Consider the following 18506-nt stretch of genomic DNA (forward strand, 5'->3'; position numbering starts at 1 on the left):
CACGCCATTCTCCTGCCTCAGCCTCCCGAGTAGCTGGGACTACAGGCGCCTGCCAACACGCCCGGCTAATTTTTTTGTATTTTTTAGTAGAGACGGGGTTTCACCATGATAGCCAGGATGGTCTCGATCTCCTGACCTCGTGATCCGCCCGCCTCGGCCTCCCAAAGTGCTGGGATTACAGGCTTGAGCCACCGTGCCCGGCTGGAGGCCATTTTTAACTGCAGACATGAAGAGCTATTGTTCACCATCTCTGAGCTGCACCTGGTCTGGGTCTGTGGCATCTCAAGTCCTGCCTGACTCAAGCTTGAGCTACATGCAAGGGGAAGGGAATGGAGAACTTCTTCAGGGGCCACTAAGCTTGGGGGAAGTTTGTTATGTAGCAATAAATAACTGATACAAGGCCACTTAAATATTTTACTCTGTAGTAAGATAGCTAATTAAAATAAAAATTCAGAGTCAATTGAAGAGAACTCATTAAGGAACTGGGTTATTTCAAACGCTTTTATTTACTTGTGATGAAAATTAAATAAAGAACAAACTTATCACCTTTCTTTGATGAAAAAATTGTTTGATATTCTGAGAACAAAAGTGATGCCATACTGCCATTAAGAAACTGATTCAGACTCGATCTCTCAACAAGGTAAGACATCAATGTTCCCACCAAGAGCTGCCCGTAATACTGCAGTACACTTCTCTGGCACCATTAAAAAACAAATCTCTTAGAGATGATCCTGAAATCTCTTCTAAAGACATGAAAGAGGTGTGCTTGTATAATCTGGTATTACAAAGAAATGAGAAATTGCCCTGATGACGAACCTCCAGCTCTAATCTCAATTTGCTGAAGTAGAGAGGCAATTCATTTTACCCATTAACTAAGAATTAGAAAAACAATTTGTGTTTTTCTTTGGGTCATTTAACTCAAACACCACTATATAAAGGAATAGAATGAGACATTCGCATGAATTTGAAAGGTAAATAAAACATCAGACTTCAAAGAAATTCCATTAGAATCGGGGGTTACTTTTTTGTTTTCCTCCACCTCCACCTTAAGGAACAAGAACGGCATTTGGCCACAATTTATGTCTTTCCAATTTTATCTTCCACCATCTACCGCTCAGTTCTCCCCACTTCCAGCCAAACAACTTACGTTCCCCAAACACGCCTTCACAACTTCGTTCTAGTTGGTGCCTACCTCTAGTATATGTGTAGTCAATTATACACACATTCCCCACGATCTTGAAACGTCTTGACATCAACAAGCAAATCTAGGTTTCTACCATAACACTAACTTTGTAAGTCTGTCCATATAAGATTTTAGCAAACCTAGTAAAACAGAAAACGCACTATTATCCAGGCTTATATTCTGAGATTTGAAAAACCCCTCTATCCGCTACCTTTGGGTTTCTGAATTTACATATCACTCTCATGTATACAATATTCACGATTTCTAAGAATTGGAGAGTAAACCTAATCCTCTAACAATGGCATTTTATTTGTTGAGTTAGGGCACTACCTGCCCACGATGAGGATAGTTAATGAAACGTTGCCCGGTAATGACGATTAAAGGCTTTTATTGAAAACGTATTAGGCCTTAAGAATTTTGCGAACATCTAATTTAACCCTAGTAACTGTGGCGTGGGTTCTTTCAGAATTTACAGGCACGTGGGAGACAGCGAAGCGCAGGTGGCGAGAAAACTAGGGCGCTGGAGTCACCCCCGTACCCCGAATGCCGTCTGCGCTCCAGGGCCCCCAGAGGGTGCGGGCGGGGACGCTGTGACGTCACAGAGTGCCCTTCTGACGTTCTCACGGACCAGCTTTGTCTCGAGGACCAACACTGGAGCCCACCCAGAACTACTAAGAAATGAGGAGGAAAAAGGGGCGCCGGCTCTCGTAGCGCCTATTTTCTCGGCATAGGGACCCACGTGCTCGCTTTGGTGGACTCTGCGCCCGGCTAGTACCGCGGGCCTGAAGCTTCCCGCCGCTGAGTCCACGCGACCCAGCCAGAGAGGGCTCAGCCAGCCGGCTCGGCACCGCGAGCTCGACACCTACAAGCTCACTCCGGATCATGGCGAGGCGGGAAGGCTGCGGGGTCCTTTCCGCAGAGAGAACACAGCTCTTCGGGAGATTCCCCCGCTGCCCCGAAGCCCTGCTCTCCCGCCTCGGCTTCTAAGGACTACCCGCAGGGCGCAGGCACCCGCGAAGGATTCAGCCTCCCTCCAACTTCGCGAGGGCCGAGGGGGCGGGCCCCGGGCGCGCGCGCGGCGAAGCCCCGCCCCTGCCCGCGCGGCCTGCTGGATTCGCCCCGCCCCCTCGCTGTCGCCCGCCACCAGCCACCCCTCTTCTTCCTGCGCCACAGTCCTAGCGGCGGCGCTGGTCGCGGGTCGCACCGTGGGCGGCGACAGGCGCTGGCCCCGGGCCCGGTGAGGAGCGCGCCGCGCGTCCCCTTCTCCTCGGGAGTGGCGGGCCGCGGAAGTGACGTGGTGCACCGGCAGGAGCGCGTTTGAATCGGTTCCCGGGTGATCGTCGCGCCTGCCGCTGCTCGGCCGCCGCCGCTGAGGAGGAGGTGCAGCGCGCCGGGCCGAGGCCTCGAGCCGCCCCAGGAGCTGGAGCTGAAGGCGCCGCGCGCAGCGCGCACCTCAGCCCTGAGCCCGGCGGCGGCAGTCGTCGCTGTCTTTTCTCCTTCTCCCCAATATGGCAGCGGCGGACGGCGGCGGGCCTGGCGGGGCCTCTGTGGGGACTAAGGGGGATGGCGGAGGCGTCGGCCACAGGACGGTGTACTTGTTTGACCGGCGCGAAAAGGAGTCCGAGCTCGGGGATCGGCCTCTGCAGGTTGGGGAGCGCTCGGACTACGCGGGATTTCGCGCCTCTGTGTGTCAGGTACGCGAAGGGGCGAGGAAGGGATGCGCGTGTAGACTTGGGGGTGGGAGAGTGACGAGAAACTCAACTTGCTCACTGAGGGCAATAAACCTGTCACCCGGTCCTGGTCTCGCGGCCTTGGCTTCTCTCTTCCGTGTGCCCGCCATGTCCGTGACCTGGTGGCCGGACGCCTCGGGCGGGCCCTGGCCGGGGCCTCGGAGTGCAGAGCCGGCTCCTCCGTGGCCCTCCCTCTGTCTCCGCTCCTTTTACGGTAGGCCTTGCCTCCCTGGGTTGAGACCTCAGCGTTTGTTGGCCCTGGGCGAGCTTAGCCCGATTGCGGCCCTGCAGTCTAGGGAAAGCTGTTGGTGTCTGTTTTTACTTTGTAACTTTTTTAAAACGAGAGAACGGAGTTACCCAGGGGCTCTGTTGTGAGTGTTGCGACGGTGAGAAGTTGTGAAATTCGTGGAGTCGATCTCCCCCAAGTTCATTAGATGATGCGGGGTGTCCCCGGGTTGCTCTGTCAAGGTTGCAGGTCCTTCTGGGGCGGGGCGGCGGTGGGGGGGATCCTTCCGCACGGAGACACTTGTCCAAGTCAGCTTGGCAGGTAGAGCTGGCCTTCTGATTTTCTGAGCCCTAACTCTTGGGAATTCCTAAACCAAGTCAAAGGTTGATATGGGTGATTGTGGAACACCAGAAAACGTACCTACCCCGTGTATTGGTTTGCTTTAAAAATGAACGTGTAGGGAAATCTGCTTTAAACTGTGATGTACTTTATAGATATGAGGTGGTGGCGTTGCCTGAGCTTTGAAGAAGGAATATGGTCATGCTCTGAATTAACCATATGAGGTCCCTTTTTAAGCTGTTAAGAGCACTTAGCTTCCAAGGGAAAAAAAGAACTCTGAAGCGGTGTTTTGTCTTGAGGCTGATAGGTTTAGAAATGTTCTAGACTATATAACTGTATGGTTGCTGAAATAATTGAAATTATGATCCGTAGAATGAAAACGATTTGGGAAGTAAGGACTTTCTTTTATTCACAGCTGTAGTCCCAGCGTCTAGAACTGTGACTGCCACATTGTAAATGCCCAGATTAGAATGGATAAATGAATGAAGACAAAAACCTATTCCCTCAAGTTAATTCTGTGCCTGAATGTAGTAGATTCCCGTTGTGTTTGAAAAGTGAATGAATGCTCATCTTTTTTGTTGAATGCTTTGTATTCAGAACCATTCTACAAAAGGGAAACTTTTTACGTTTATTATGTTTATTGTAAAAATATCAGTACATTAAAGAAAATAGGGAACCAGAGGGGGGAAACAAGTAAATCTTTTACCCGCTGTAAAACTACTATATGACTACTCTTAGCACCTGAGGTTGTCTTTTCAGCCTTCCTCCTCCTTCCGACTCCATTTTTTAAATTACTAAAATACGTGTTTTATATTCTATTAATTATTTTCACTTAATAACGTCAGAAGTGTCTTTAAACGTAGGTCTTTAAATCAAAATTTGAAATGGTCCATTTGCTACCACTATTTACATAACCGAATCTCTCCTTTCTGTTGACATTTACATTACTTTTAATTTTTTTGATTTTAAGTAATGCTGTAATAAACATTTTCCCAGGCCCAAATATTCCCGGTCTCAGGTGATCCTCCCACCTCGGCCTCCCAAGTAGCCAGGACTACAGGTGAGCGCCACCATGCCCAGCTATTTTTTTTTTTTTCGTATTTTTCGTACATACGGGTGTTTGGCTATGTTGCCCAGGCTAGTGTCTAGCTCCTGGGCTCAAGAGATCCACCCGCCTCCCAAAGTGCTGGGATTACTGGAGTGAGCCACTGCACCCGGTGGAAAAACATCTTTGAATACATAGCCTTTTATGTCTTTATTGTTGTTTGCTTAGTTTGAAATCTTAGAACTGGATCGAAGATGAGACACATCTTTAAAGCTCTAGTTTCGTATTTTAAAATTGCTTTTTGAAAATGTTTTGCTACTTTACCCTTCCTCTAGAAATGCACTATTTCCCTCTTGTGAGATGTCTCAGTAACTCTTAGATAAATAGAGGAAGTATTATTGGCCTTTTATTACAGAAGTATAAACACAGTCGTGTTGGTGACTCATTACTCATTACTTAGATAGTAAAGCTCAAGTTAGTATTCAAACCCAGAACCTCTGTTCATTCTGTTATACTACTCAATGGCATTCTTTGCTGTAGGGAACAGATGTATTTATTCCTTCCTTCAATATTTCAACTGGAAAACCAAAATTCTGTTCCTCCTTCCTCCCACTTTATCCTGCTAGAAAACATTTTAAATTTAGTTAGAAATGAGAGGGACCAACTAGTAAGAAAAAAGAAGGCTGAGAAGGCTAACTTTTTTGTTGTTAGACTTCTTTTAAGCATTATTAGATTATGCCTCAGATCCCATAACTTTGTCTCCATTACATACTCGAAGAACTGAATTAAGTCACTGAATTAATAATCTGAGATTACATGGTCAACAAGCAGTGAAACTGGGATTGGAATTTAGGTCAGTTTGATTCCAAAGCATGCATATATATATATATATATTTTTTAAACTACTCCACACTATTTATTAGAACCATCACTTTTGTCCTTAGGGGAAGAGACAAAATAATGTACTAAAGTTTTTGTTAAAACGTAAATTAAACCAATAAATGTTTGTACTGTCAGGCAGTATTATGGATGATCCTAAACTGTTATTTATTTATTTATTTATTTTGAGACAGAGTCTCGCTCTGTTGCCCGGCCTGGAGTGCAGTGGTGCCATCTTGGCTTACTGCAACCTCTGCCTCCCAGGTTCGAGTGGTTCTCCTGCCTTGGCCTCTTGAGTAGCTGGGATTACAGGTGCCTGCCACCACGCCTGGCTAATTTTTATACTTTTAGTAGAGATGGGGTTTTGCCATGTTGGCCAGGCTGATCTTGAACTCCTGACCTCAGGTGGTCCACCTGCCTTGGCCTCCCAAAGTGCTGGGAATACAGGCATGAGCCACCACACCCAGCTCTAAATTGTTGTTTGAATAAAGTTCACCTCATGGAAAAGGAGAGGGAAGAAATGGAAAGGGCAAATCTGCAAGAAGCCCTTAGACCTCTGATAAGCAGCTGTTGACTCACCTGAGCCCTTGTGGCCTTGCAGAATCAACAATTAGAAGATGACTCATTTGGTTAGTTCTAAAATATGCCCAGATATTAAGTCCCATGTGTGCATATCCCCCCACCACCAATTTGAAGAAATTGTCTACATTTTCCTTTGTGTGGCTCCAGTGTTTTTTGTGCGGCTATTCTAGGTGTTTTGTATTTTAATATAAGATTTGCTCATCGATTTCTACAATAAACTTGAAATTTTGGAAAAAAAAAAAAGCAGAAAACAATGGCGTAGCAAGTGCCATAGTAAGGTAACGAAATATAATGGAGCCACATTAAAAGCTGACTAGGTTGCAGAGTTTCAGAGCAGTGCTAATTAAGCTATGTGCCTTCTGACTAATCCATGGATGAAAATTACCTCTTGTTTAGAGATAGTGAAAGAAAATAATTTAAAAAATAAAATTAACTGGTCATTTTGGTAGGTAATCATTTTGTGCACTGCAAGTCAGTTAGTCCTTAAATATTTAAGAGAAGTTGGGGACGGCATGGTGGCTTACACCTGTAATCCCAACACTTTGGGAGGCCAAGGTGGGCGGATCACCTGAGGTCAAGAGTTAGAGATCAGTCTGGTCAACATGGTGAAACCCCGTCTCTACTAAAAATACAAATATTAGCCGGATCTGGTGGCAGGTGCCTGTAATCCCAGCTACTCGAGAGGCTGAGGCAGGGAGAATTACTTGAACCCGGGAGTCGAAAGTTGCAGTGAGCTGAGAACGCACCACTGCACTCTAGCCTGGGTGGCAGAGCGAGACTGTCTCAAAAAACAAACAAACAATAATAAAATAAAATACTTAGAAAAATTGTGAATTCAAGAAATAATTTTTATAGATGAAGCAAGGAAAACAAAAAGATAGTTTATGTGTCTTAATTAAATAATAATAGATTTATAGATTAAAAATCCATGTTTTTTTTTTTTTTTTTTGAGATGGGAGTTTCACTCTTGTCACCCAGGCTGGAGTGCAGTGGCACAATCTTGGCTCACTGCAACCTCTGTCTCCCAAGTTCAAGCGATTCTCCTGCTTCAGCCTCCCAAATAGCTGGGATTACAGGCACCAGCCGTCATGCCCGGCTAATTTTCGTATTTTTAGTAGAGATGGGATTTTACCATGTTGGCCAGGGTGGTCTGGAACTCCTGACCTCAGGTGATCTACCCACCTCGGCCTCCCAAAGTGCTGGGATTACAGGCATGAGCCACCGCGCCCCGTGAAAAATCCACGGATATTTAATATGGATGAAAAATCCATGGATATTTAATATGGATTTTTGATGTGGATTAAAAACCATGGATTTTTAATATGGATTAATTTTAAAGTTTATTGCAGCACTATTTACAATAGCAAAGACTTGGAACCAACACAAATGCCTATCGATGATCAACTGGATAAAGATAATGTGGCACATATACACCATGGAATACTATGCAGCCATAAAAAAGAATGAGATCATGTCCTTTGCAGGGACATGGATGAAGCTGGAAGCCATCATTCTCAGCAGACTAACAAAGGAACAGAAAACCAAACACTGCATGTTCTCACTCATAAGTGGGAGTTGAACAGTGAGAACACATGGACATAGGGAGGGGAACATCTCACACGGGGACCTGTTGTAGGGTAAGAGGCAAGGAGAGGGAGAGCATTAGGACAGATACCTAATGCATGTGGGGCTTAAATCCTAGATGACGGGTTGATAGGTGTGGCAAACCACCATGGCACATGTATATCTGTGTAACAAACCTGCATGTTCTGCACATGTATCCAGGTACTTAAAAAAAAAAAAAGATAGTTTATGTGTCTTAATTGAATAATAATAGATTTATAGATTAAAAATCTATGGGTTTTTAATGTGGATTAAAAATCTATGGGTGGCACAGTGGCTCACGCTTGTGATCCCAGCACTTTGGGAGGCCGAGGCGGGTGGATCACGAGGTCAGGAGATCAAGACCACGGTGAAACCCCGCCTCTACTAAAAATACAAAAAAATTAGCCGGGCGTGGTGGCGGGCGCCTGTAGTCCCAGCTACTCGGAGAGGCTGAGGCAGGAGAATGGCGTGAACCCGGGAGGCGGAGCTTGCAGTGAGCTGAGATCGCGCCGCTGCACTCCAGCCTGGGTGACAGAGCGAGACTCCGTCTCAAAAAAAAAAAAAATCTATGGGTTTTTAACGTGGATTAAAAATCAGTGGGTTTTTAATGTGGGTTAAAAATCAAAAGAAAATGAACTATTTGCTGCAGTGCAGGAAACTACAGGCAAAACTGGATACAATTAGATGGTCAGGAACGATAACTCAGTTGCCATTGTTGGGAGAAGAGAATAAGGTGCTAGAATTCCTATCCGTAGATAATTTGACAGGAAATAGGGGGAGTCTTCTATGTAGTTAGTGAAGGCTAAATGAACTATTATATGCAATTATCGTAGAAGAGTACTCAAAAAATCTTTAAAAAATAAAAAATAATAGACTTATGTGGGATTATATGGAATAATTAGATATAAATACTTTTTAGGTGAACATAGATCTTAAAAAAATCATTTGTACATAGCTTTTCAGTAACTACAGGATGCATAATTGCATGATTTAACAAGTTGGACATTGGCCAGGCCTGGTGGCTCATGCCTCTAATCCCAGCACTTTGGGAGGCCAAGGCAGGCAGATCATCTGAGGTCAGGAGTTTGAGACCAACTGGCCAACATGATGAAACTCTGTCTCTACTAAAAATACAAAAATTAGCCAGGTGTGGTGGCGCACGCCTGTAGTCCCAGCTGCTTGGGAGGCAGAGGCAGGAGAATGGTGTGAACCTGGGAGGCGGAGCTTGCAGTGACCTGAGATCGTGCCATTGCACTCCAGCCCACGCAACAGAGCAAGACTCTGTCTCAACAATGACAAAAAACCAAAAAAAAAAAAAAAAAAAAAATTGGGACATCATAGAAATAAAAAAGTAGCAATGAATTAAAAAATACACGACTGTCATGGTTATATAAAACCTAATAAAAATCTGTAAGGTCAGATTTTTGTCTCTGTTAAACAAATAGAATCTTCCCAGTCAGTTTATGTTCATGGCTTTATTTCTCTAGGGTGGAATTGCATCGAATATGAGTATCTTTTAAGTTTACTAAAGTATGCCAAATTAATTCTTTATGTTTGACTTTTTTTCAGTCATATCAGCAGTGCGTAAGGTACCTATTTCTTTTTACAGAGGCCTACACTTGATGGGCTCGGAATTTAACATTTTGCCTACGTGATGAGAATAAGTTATATTAATTTCTCTGATAACTAGTGATGTTGATGTTTTTATATTGTCTGGTCTTTTTCTTTGACTTGTGCTATTTGCATCTTTTGAGACAGGGTCTCACTCAAAAGTCACCCAAGCTGGAGTGCAGTAGTGTGTGATCACGGCTCACTGCAGCCTTGGCCTCCCAGGCTTGGGATCCTCCAACCTCAGCCTCTTGAGTGGTTGTGACTACACGTGTGCACCACCATGCCCAGCTATTTTTTTTTTTTTCGCATTTTTTGTAGAGATGGGGTTTTACCACTTTGCCCAGGCTGGTCTTGAACTCCTGAGCTCAAGCAATCTGCCCACCTTGGCCTCCCAGAGTACTGGGATTACAGCTGTGAACCACTGTCCTGGCCCACTGTTTGTACCTTTTCAGAAATCCCTTTATGCTCACTCAAAATTATTTCCCTATGTGTTCTTTTACAATTTTGGGCTAATGTACAGCTGGTTTAATTCTCCTGGAATTTATTTTTGTCTAAGTTAAGGTGTGGATTTTATCTGTTTCCATGTTGAGACAACTAGTTGTCTTAATATCATTCATTGGATAGTTTATTCTTTCTCCACCAATTTGTAATGTCACCTCTCTTGTTTGCTAGGCTCTCCATCCATATATATGTGGACCCGTCTCAGGGCCCTCTATTCTCTTCCACTGGTGTATTCCAGGATTTTTTTTTTTTTTTATTAAGACGGAGTCTCGCTCTGTCGCCCAGCCTGGAGTGCAGTGGCACGATCTCGGCTCACTGCCAGGTCTGCCTCCCGGGTTCACGCCATTCTCCTGCTTCAGCCTCCCGAGTAGCTGGGACTACAGGCGCCTGCCACCACGCCCAGCTAATTTTTTTGTACTTTTAGTAGAGACAGGGTTTCACCGTGTTAGCCAGGATGGTCTTGATCTCCTGCCCTCGTGATCCACCCTCCTCGGCCTCCCAAAGTGCTGGGATTACAGGCTTGAGCCACCGCGCCCAGCCTATTCCAGCATATTTTAAAGTAGAAATTTTCTTATGAAAAGCTTCAGACACATGCAAAGAGAGAATCATGTTATGAACCCCAGTGTACTCATCCAGATTCAAGTTAACAGGAATTTACCACACTAGCATCATTTTTGTCTTTTGTAATGTATTTAAGGCATATTTCTAGGTCTTAGGTCATTTCACCCCATATACTTCAGCATGCATATGTATTATCAAACCATTAAAGTTAAGCATTTTTAATATTGTCTAATGTCTCTGTCCTTACTGAGTTCTCTGAATGTTTAAAAGTATCTTTTTATAGTTGGTTTGTTTAAATCAGGATCTGACATAGTCCTCACATTAAACTTCTTTTGTGTGTTTCCTAATTATTTTCAATTTAAAGCATTTGAGCAAATTCCTCCTCCCGCAGTCTCTTTAGTTTTCCTGCAGTTGACCTCTTGAAGAAATCAACTAGGTCTTTAATATTCACATTATGAATTTGTTTGTGCTCTTTTTTGGTGTTACTTAATTTGTTTTATCTCCATATATATTCTGTAAACTAAAAGTTAGCTTTAAGGCTTGATTTGATTTAGGTTCAACTTCTTTGGGGTCAGGAGGCAATACTTTGTAGGTAGTACCGATACTTCATATGGCATTACATTGGGAGGCACGTGATGTGTGGGTGTTTCACCCACTCATAGCTATGCTAACATTAAAATCTTGGGATTCACGTGATTTCAGCAGGATTCCTCCATAAGGAAGTTTTGATCTGATTTGCCATTCCTCCTGTGTGTGTTAGCTGGAATTCTTTAAAGAACAACTTTGCCTCATGAGCCAGAGCTATTTTGGTTACCCTGAAGTACCATTGATACAAGAAAAGCAGTGTAAATAATTTGTTCTTTCCCTTAATTTGTCAGTGTTCAGAGTAAGAAGTTGGTGCCCTAGCTCATTCCAGTAGTGAGCAATAATCGTTTTTATTAATATCATTTTTGAAGATTTGAGTATCACTTGTCTAGATTTTTTAGTTGTCGTCAATAAGAATGTTAATCTTTAGACTAGTCCATTACTACCTGAAACAGAAGCCTTTTCTCTTAACTATATGTTGCTGTATTGTTTCATTTTAGACAGAGCATGTGTGTTTTAATTCTAATGTAAATGAAAATATTAACCACTTTTCTAATTCTCATTTTTTGATTAATGTGATTTTACAGTTCATGTATTCGTTGGTCATTTGTATTTTCTCCTTTTCATTTTTTTGTGTTTTTACTTTTTCTCTTTGTTGATCCTTGTCAACCTTTTTTTCTTGTTGCAATTTCCCTCTAATTTTTTTTTTTTCTTTGAGACAGAGTCTCATTCTGTTGCTCAGGCTGGAGTGCAGTGGCGTGATCTTGGCTCACTGCAACCTCCGCCTCCCCAGTTCAAGCGATTCTCCTGCCTCGGCCTCCTGAGTAGCTGGGATTACAGGTGTGTGCCACCACACCTGGCTAATTTTTGTATTTTTAGTAGAGATGGGGTTTCACCGTTGGTCAGGCTGGTCTTGAACTCCTGACCTTGTGATCCGACGGCCTCAGCCTTCCAAAGTGCTGGGATTACAGGCGTGAGCTACCACGCCTGGCCAATTTCCCTCTAATTATAATTTGCTTTAATTTTTAAAGTTATTTGTTTAAATGGACCTGTATGTCTTACAAAGCATGGCTATTCTTCCCTCCTTGCTATAAAATGCTAACTTCTGTTTTCTTCTATTTTGTTTATGCATACTTAAATATCTAGTCTATATGAACATGAGTTATGTTAAAGCTTTGTTCCAAATAAGTTGATAACTTATATGTTGGTATGAAATAGTATGTCTTTTGTCTGGGTGGGTCCTGCTGATGATGTTAAAACGCTTTTAAAACGTTCCACCTAATCACTAGTGTTCCTAGATTGCTTATAGTAGCAGAAAAAATGACCTTGTTAAGTAAGTAATTTATATAGATTTATGCACTATTAATTATGCAAAGGCAAAATTTAGATATAGAGTTTTATATTTCCTAGATAAGTGTAGTAATTATTACAGAATTATAATGTACTATCAATATTTTCATATTTTTATAAATTTGAATAATACATTTATTTCCTTTGTGTAATAAGTGATTTTATTTCTTATTTTGGATAGACACTTGGCATTTCACCTGAAGAAAAATTTGTTATTACAACAACAAGTAGGAAAGAAATTACCTGTGATAATTTTGGTAGGTAAACAGTGTTACTAAGTTCATGCTTTTATATTTAATAAGGTCTAGTACATGATATAGCAATAACTTATTAGATATGCATCTAAATCTGTTGATGATTTTTGTTAATTTGTTGGGATGAGGGAGGAAACTGGCTATAAGTGCATAGTTTGCACAGAGGTTATAATTGTCAAGCTTGATTATAGAAAAATAGTTGATATAAGTTATGGCTACAGAAGATGATTCTGCCTAGCACAAATCTTCTGAAGCTAATTTTCCTAACCAACTTGGATTATTCCATTATCTTTTTTTAACCTAATTAGTTTTCCAAGACCTGCTGGTTTTTCATGCCTGATTCCATCTGAATTTAACCATTTTCCATTCATGTTGACACTACTCTATTTTAGATTCTCGTCTGATTTCCTGTGATAGTTTAACTTACTAAGAATTGAGTGTTTCAAATGAATGGAAGTATTTGTGCTTGTTTCATTAATATCCTTAACATGATTTTGCTTACAGGTAGATGATTGGGGTTTTTTCTTTACCATCATTAAAGATATTTCGTAGATAGAATTTGTATATTCACAATTATAAGTTCGTTGAGTTTCTGATGCTGACCTAGCACTTATGATTTTCACTCTTGATTACAGATGAAACTGTTAAAGATGGAGTCACCTTATACCTGCTACAGTCAGTCAATCAGTTACTACTGACAGCTACGAAAGAACGAATTGACTTCTTACCTCACTATGACACGCTGGTTAAAAGTGGCATGTATGAATATTATGCCAGTGAAGGACAAAATCCTTTGCGTAAGTACCACATTCATACTAATTTTGATAAACTATTACCTGCCTTTATTCCCTGATCACATATCCCATTCCTTCACTTTTTATAAATCTTATTACACTTTATTAGAAGACCACTCATTTTCTTTCTTACTCAAATTCATCACGGTATTATTATGTCTTCTACCTATGTCATCTTCGGTGAAAAAAAACTCTCCTTTACAGCTAACCTACTAGTAGAACTTTTCTTTTCAACTCATAAGGGGTCTTGTACCTATACAGCTTTCCATATCCTGTATACTCTCTTCTCCTGATTTCCTGGCCTCCCATAGACCTTTCCCAATTAAGAAAATACTTGTTTTACTTTGCAAATACATATAGCTAGATTGCGTCAGTAAGAAGTTTGTGTTCATATTTCCATGTCTTTATCATTTCCTTCTACCTTTACTACTTGCTAGTTTCTGTCCTTTCTCTGGACCATTTGCTAGTGATCTTTACAAATCGGTTAGTTTACTGAATCCTCTCTTTCAGGACCTGCCAAAGTGTCTAATACTACTTACATGTTCATCGTAAACTTTTGTATTAAAATTATTTTTTTCTCATTATGGTGTATTCTTGTTTGCAGGAAATTAGAAAACATAGATAAGCAAATAGAACAAAAAGAATCTCTCTAATACCCAGACATAACCACCACTAACACTTTGGTGTTTGTCATTTCAGACCTTTTCATATTATTTGATTTTTAATGGTTTTATATGGTGCATGCTTCTTTAACCCACATTTTGTTTAAAAATAAAGTGAACATCTTTTAATATATATGTGTCTGTGTATATTTTGATAGTATTTAGGTAATATAATTTATTTGAACAGTATTCTTTTTCTTTTTTTTTTTTTTTGAGACAGTCGCTGTCTGTCACCCAGGCCGGAGTGCAGTGGTGTGAATTTGGATCACTGTAACCTCTGCCTCCTGAGTTCAAGTGATTCTCCTGCCTCTGCCTCCCGAGTAGCTGGGATGACAGGCAGGCACCACCACGCCTGGCCAATTTTTGTATTTTTAGTAGAGACGGAGTTTCACCATGTTGACCAGGCTGGTCTTGAACTCTTGACCTCAGGTGATCCTCCCGCCTCGGCCTTCCAAAGTGCTGGGATTACAGGTATAAGCCACCGTGCCTGGTCTGAACAATGTTCTTCTATTAGACATTTAGGTTGTTTTTAATTTTGTTATGGTTACAAATGACTCTGAATGTTCTTGTGACTAAATCTTTGTGCGCTTTCTTAACATAACACTACCACTACTATCATTACTATTGGCTACAGTGCCAGGCATTGTACCAAGTACTTATGAGCATTGTCTAATTTACTCCTTAATCCTGTGTGGTAGCTAATGTTAGGAAATAATATAGGTAAAGATCCTGTTTTGCAGAATTAACTGGGGCTAAGAGATTTTAGGTAACTTGCCACACTACTAGTGAGTGGTGGAGCCAGCATTTAAACTTTAGGAGAGTGACTTCAGAGCTTGAATATATAACTAGTACACTTATTACCTCTCATGTTGTTCTTTTTGTACAAAAAAGCTCTTCTCCCATCTTAAAAACACTGAAGTCTTACTTCCTTCATTGGCTACTGCCTCAAATTTTTTGATCCTGTTTATAGCAAAACTCCTCCAGAGAGTTGAATGCATTCGCTATCAGCAGTCCTTCTCTTCCTCCCATTCTTTCCTACTCTGACCAGACGTTTTGGCCTACCACTCTACTGTACCCACTCTCTTATGGTCACCAGCAACTAAATCCAGTGATCAATTTTTAATTTTCAGTTCTAATTTTTCTTGAAGTGTTACTTGACACTGTTTTGTCACTTCTTTTATATACTTTTTTCACTTGACTTTCGAGAGTCCATATTCTTGATTTTCTTCCTTTTTGCAGTGGCATGACCACAGCACACTGTGGCCTCAAACTCCTAAGTTTAAACAATCCCCCTGCCTCAGTCTCCTGAATGACTAGGCCTCCAAGTGCATACCACCATGCCCAGCTAATTAAAAAAAAAAAAAAAATTGTAGCTGGATGCACTAGCACATGCCTGTAATCCCAGCACTTTGAGAGTCTGAGGCAGGAAGATCACTTGAGACCAGGACTTTAGGACCAGCCTGGGGGACATAATATGACCCCATCTTTACAAAAAAATACAGGAATTATTTGGATGTTTTGGTGCATGCCTTGCTTAGCTACTTGGGAGGCAGAGGCAGGGGGATTGCTTGAGTGAGCCAAGGAATTCGAGGCTATAGTGAGCTATGACTGCACCCCTGCACTTCAGTCTGGGCAACAGAGTGAGACTCTCTCTCTAAAAATTAAAAATAAAAATAAAATTTTCTTTGTAGAGATGGAGTCTCGCTATGTTGCCCAGGCTGGTCTTGAATTGCTGGCCTCAAATTATTCTCCTGCCTTGGTCTCTCAAAGCCCTGGGATTATAAGCACCTTGATTTTCTTCTTACCTCACTGCCTGCCCTTCTCTCCCCACCTTATTAATGTTGAAGTGCCCTAGGGCTTAGTTCTTGCCCTTTATGTTGTATTTTACTTCCTCACTTGGTGATCAGGTCCTATCTCATGGTTCTAAATAACATCATTACGGAAGTGACTCTCATAAGGAAGAGGTAAGAAATGGTCATTTTTAGTTAAATATTGAAAATGGTGCTGGGTTTATCTCTTCAAGTCCAGTTTTATCCATCCAGCTGCCCATGTGGCATCTCCTCTAGGATGTCTAAAATGGGAACCCTCATCTGCTCACTGAATTTTATACCACACATAGTTCCCCCCATCTGAATTGATTATTACTGTGTCCTGCCTGCTGCACAGGCCAAAAATCAAATTGATACTTGTATTTCTCATACCTCTTATTTAATCTGACGGAAAATCCTTTGGGTCCTATTCTCAATGTTTTATCTTAAAATGACCATTTCTCACCATTTCTATTGCTACCACCTGGTCTGGAGGCACCATTGTATCACCCAGATTACACTAACTGGTAGTTACTGGTACCTGTCTTTTCATCCCTGTCCATAAAAGGTTTGAGAAATTAGATTGTGTCACTCTCTGCTGAAAACACTCATGGCTCCCCCATTTCACTAAGAGTAAATGCCAAAGTCGTTACAGTTGCCTGCAGGGCCTTACTAGCTCTGCTTTGTACTTCTCTGACTTTGTTTCTACTATGTTTCTTACTTTTTCACTCCCCTTCAGTGCCATCCATATTCTCAGCTTAGGGCCCTCTGCTTGGAATGCTCTTCCTCCAGTTAGCCCTGGACTCATTTCTTCACTTCCTCCAAGTCTTGGTTATCTGTTGTCTTCTTAACAAAACTTACTCTATTTAATTGCTACTGTATTCCTTCTGTGTCTTCAGTATTACTTGATTTCATTTCTCTACTGTTTCTTTTTTCTCCATCGCACAAACCATCTTCTAACATGCTATAGAATTTACTTATTATGATTATATTTTCTTTCCCATATTCCTCCATTAGAATGTTAAATCCCTAAGAACAGAACCTTCACCTGCTTTGTTCAGTTCCTAGAACAATGCCTGGCACATAGTAGGTGCTTAAATATTTTAAAGTTGAGTGAATCTGGCTGGGCTTACGCCTGTAATCCCAGCACTTTGGGAAGCCGCGGCAGGCAGATTACTTGAGGTCAGGAGTTAGAGACCATCCTGGCCAACATGGTGAAACCCTGTCTCTACTAAAAATACAAAAATTGGCCAGGCGTGGAGGTGGGTGCCTGTAATTCCAACTACTCAAGAGGCTGAGGCAGGAGAATCGCTTGAACCTGGGAGGCGAAGCTTGTAGTGAGCTGAGATCATGCCATTGCCACTCCAGCCTGGGCACCAGAGGGAGAATGCATCTAAAAAAAAAAAAAAAAAAAAAAAAATTAAGTGAATCTTTTAATTCCCTTTTTTTTTTTTTGAGATGGAGTTTCACTTGTTGCCCAGGCTAGAGTGCGATGGCGTGATCTTGGCTCACCGCAACCTCTGCCTCCTGGGTTCAAGCAATTCCCCTGCCTCAGCCTCCCAAGTAGCTGGGATTACAGGCATGCACCACCACACCCGACTAATTTTGTATTTTTAATAGAGATGGGGTTTCTCCATGTTGGTCAGGCTGGTCTTGAACCCCTGACCTCAGGTGATCCGCCCGTCTCGACCTCGCAAAGTGCTAGGATTACAGGCGTGAGCCACTGCACCTGGTCCATGAATCTTTAATTATTTTCCTGGGGATAAATTGCTAAGTGTATAATTATAGAGTCAACAGAAGTATTCATTTTAAACTCTTAATGTAGTTTATGTTTCGTATTGATCAGTTTTCATCATACCATCATTATGAAGTGATATGAAAACCGTGTCAGTTGAAACCGTATCAGTTGAAAACCATATCAGTTTTCATTCATACCATTATTATATGGATAAGCAGAAAACCCCAGTGTTTAAAATCTTGCCTTGATTTCTGTGACTTTACAGTACATTCCCGGGCCTTTCCCTGCTTCTGTTTCCCTACTTCTGGTTCCCTACTTCTGGTTCTTTTTGACTCTGATGGACATTTCTTCAAGTCATGTTGATCTTTTCTTTTTTTTTTTTTTGAGACTCCAGGAGTCTCGCTTTGTCGCCCAGGCTGGAGTGCAGTGGCGCTATCTCGGCTCACTGCAAGCTCTGCCTCCCGGGTTCACGCCATTCTCCTACCTCAGTCTCCTGAGTAGCTGGGACTACAGGCGCCTGCCAGCATGCCTGGCGAATTTTTTTGTATTTTTTTAGTAGAGACGGGGTTTCACCGTGTTAGCCAGGATGGTCTTGATCTTCTGACCTGAAGATCCGCCCGCCTCGGCCTCCCAAAGTGCTGGGATTACAGGCGTGAGCCACCTCGCCTGGCCTTGATCTTTTCTTTTTATACTTTCAGTAAACTGATCCAAGCCTTAACTGTTGTACCCATGTGATGAGCAAATTTCTTTTTCCCCTCTTCTTTTTCATCTAATCAGATTCTAAATTCTACTGATTTCTTCCTTCCAAATTTCTCTTTAAGTTTCTTTTGCTGCCATTTCCTACAGTGTCCCTTCTTCATTTTCTGGAGTTATTACCTTAGCCAGACCCTTGTACATAATCTAATTTGTGGTAACTTCTTTGCAATTCGTTTACAAACATAGCTGTCCTTGGAGTGTTTAGGGTGAGTAGAAGTGCTTGCTGGAGTGCTACTTTGGTTTTTTGTTTTTGTTTTTGAGATAGAGTCTTGCTCTGTTGCCCAGGCTGGAGTGCAG

At 42.0% G+C, this 18506-nt stretch overlaps 1 protein-coding gene across 3 annotated transcripts in view; it reads left to right on the top strand.

Moving 5' to 3' along the window:
• Positions 1 to 1813: 1813 nt before the first annotated feature.
• The window catches only part of SMCHD1 (structural maintenance of chromosomes flexible hinge domain containing 1), a 155120-nt gene continuing 138427 nt past the window's right edge, over positions 1814 to 18506 (top strand). The window contains exons 1-3 of one of the 3 annotated variants that reach the window (XR_009213508.1): positions 1814 to 2877; positions 12379 to 12454; positions 13087 to 13248. Coding sequence is in view for 2 of the 3 variants with exons in the window: in XM_032152699.2 (XP_032008590.1) it covers positions 2692 to 2877; positions 12379 to 12454; positions 13087 to 13248 (424 nt within the window). In the remaining variant the exon portion in view is untranslated. The remainder of the gene's footprint in view (positions 2878 to 12378; positions 12455 to 13086; positions 13249 to 18506) is intronic. The other 2 variants (XM_032152699.2, XM_058438574.1) reach the window with 2 other exon arrangements.

This window comes from Hylobates moloch, unplaced genomic scaffold (genome assembly GCF_009828535.3).
Source record: "Hylobates moloch isolate HMO894 unplaced genomic scaffold, HMol_V3 SCAFFOLD_5, whole genome shotgun sequence".
In the NCBI taxonomy this organism is placed as follows: domain Eukaryota; kingdom Metazoa; phylum Chordata; class Mammalia; order Primates; family Hylobatidae; genus Hylobates; species Hylobates moloch.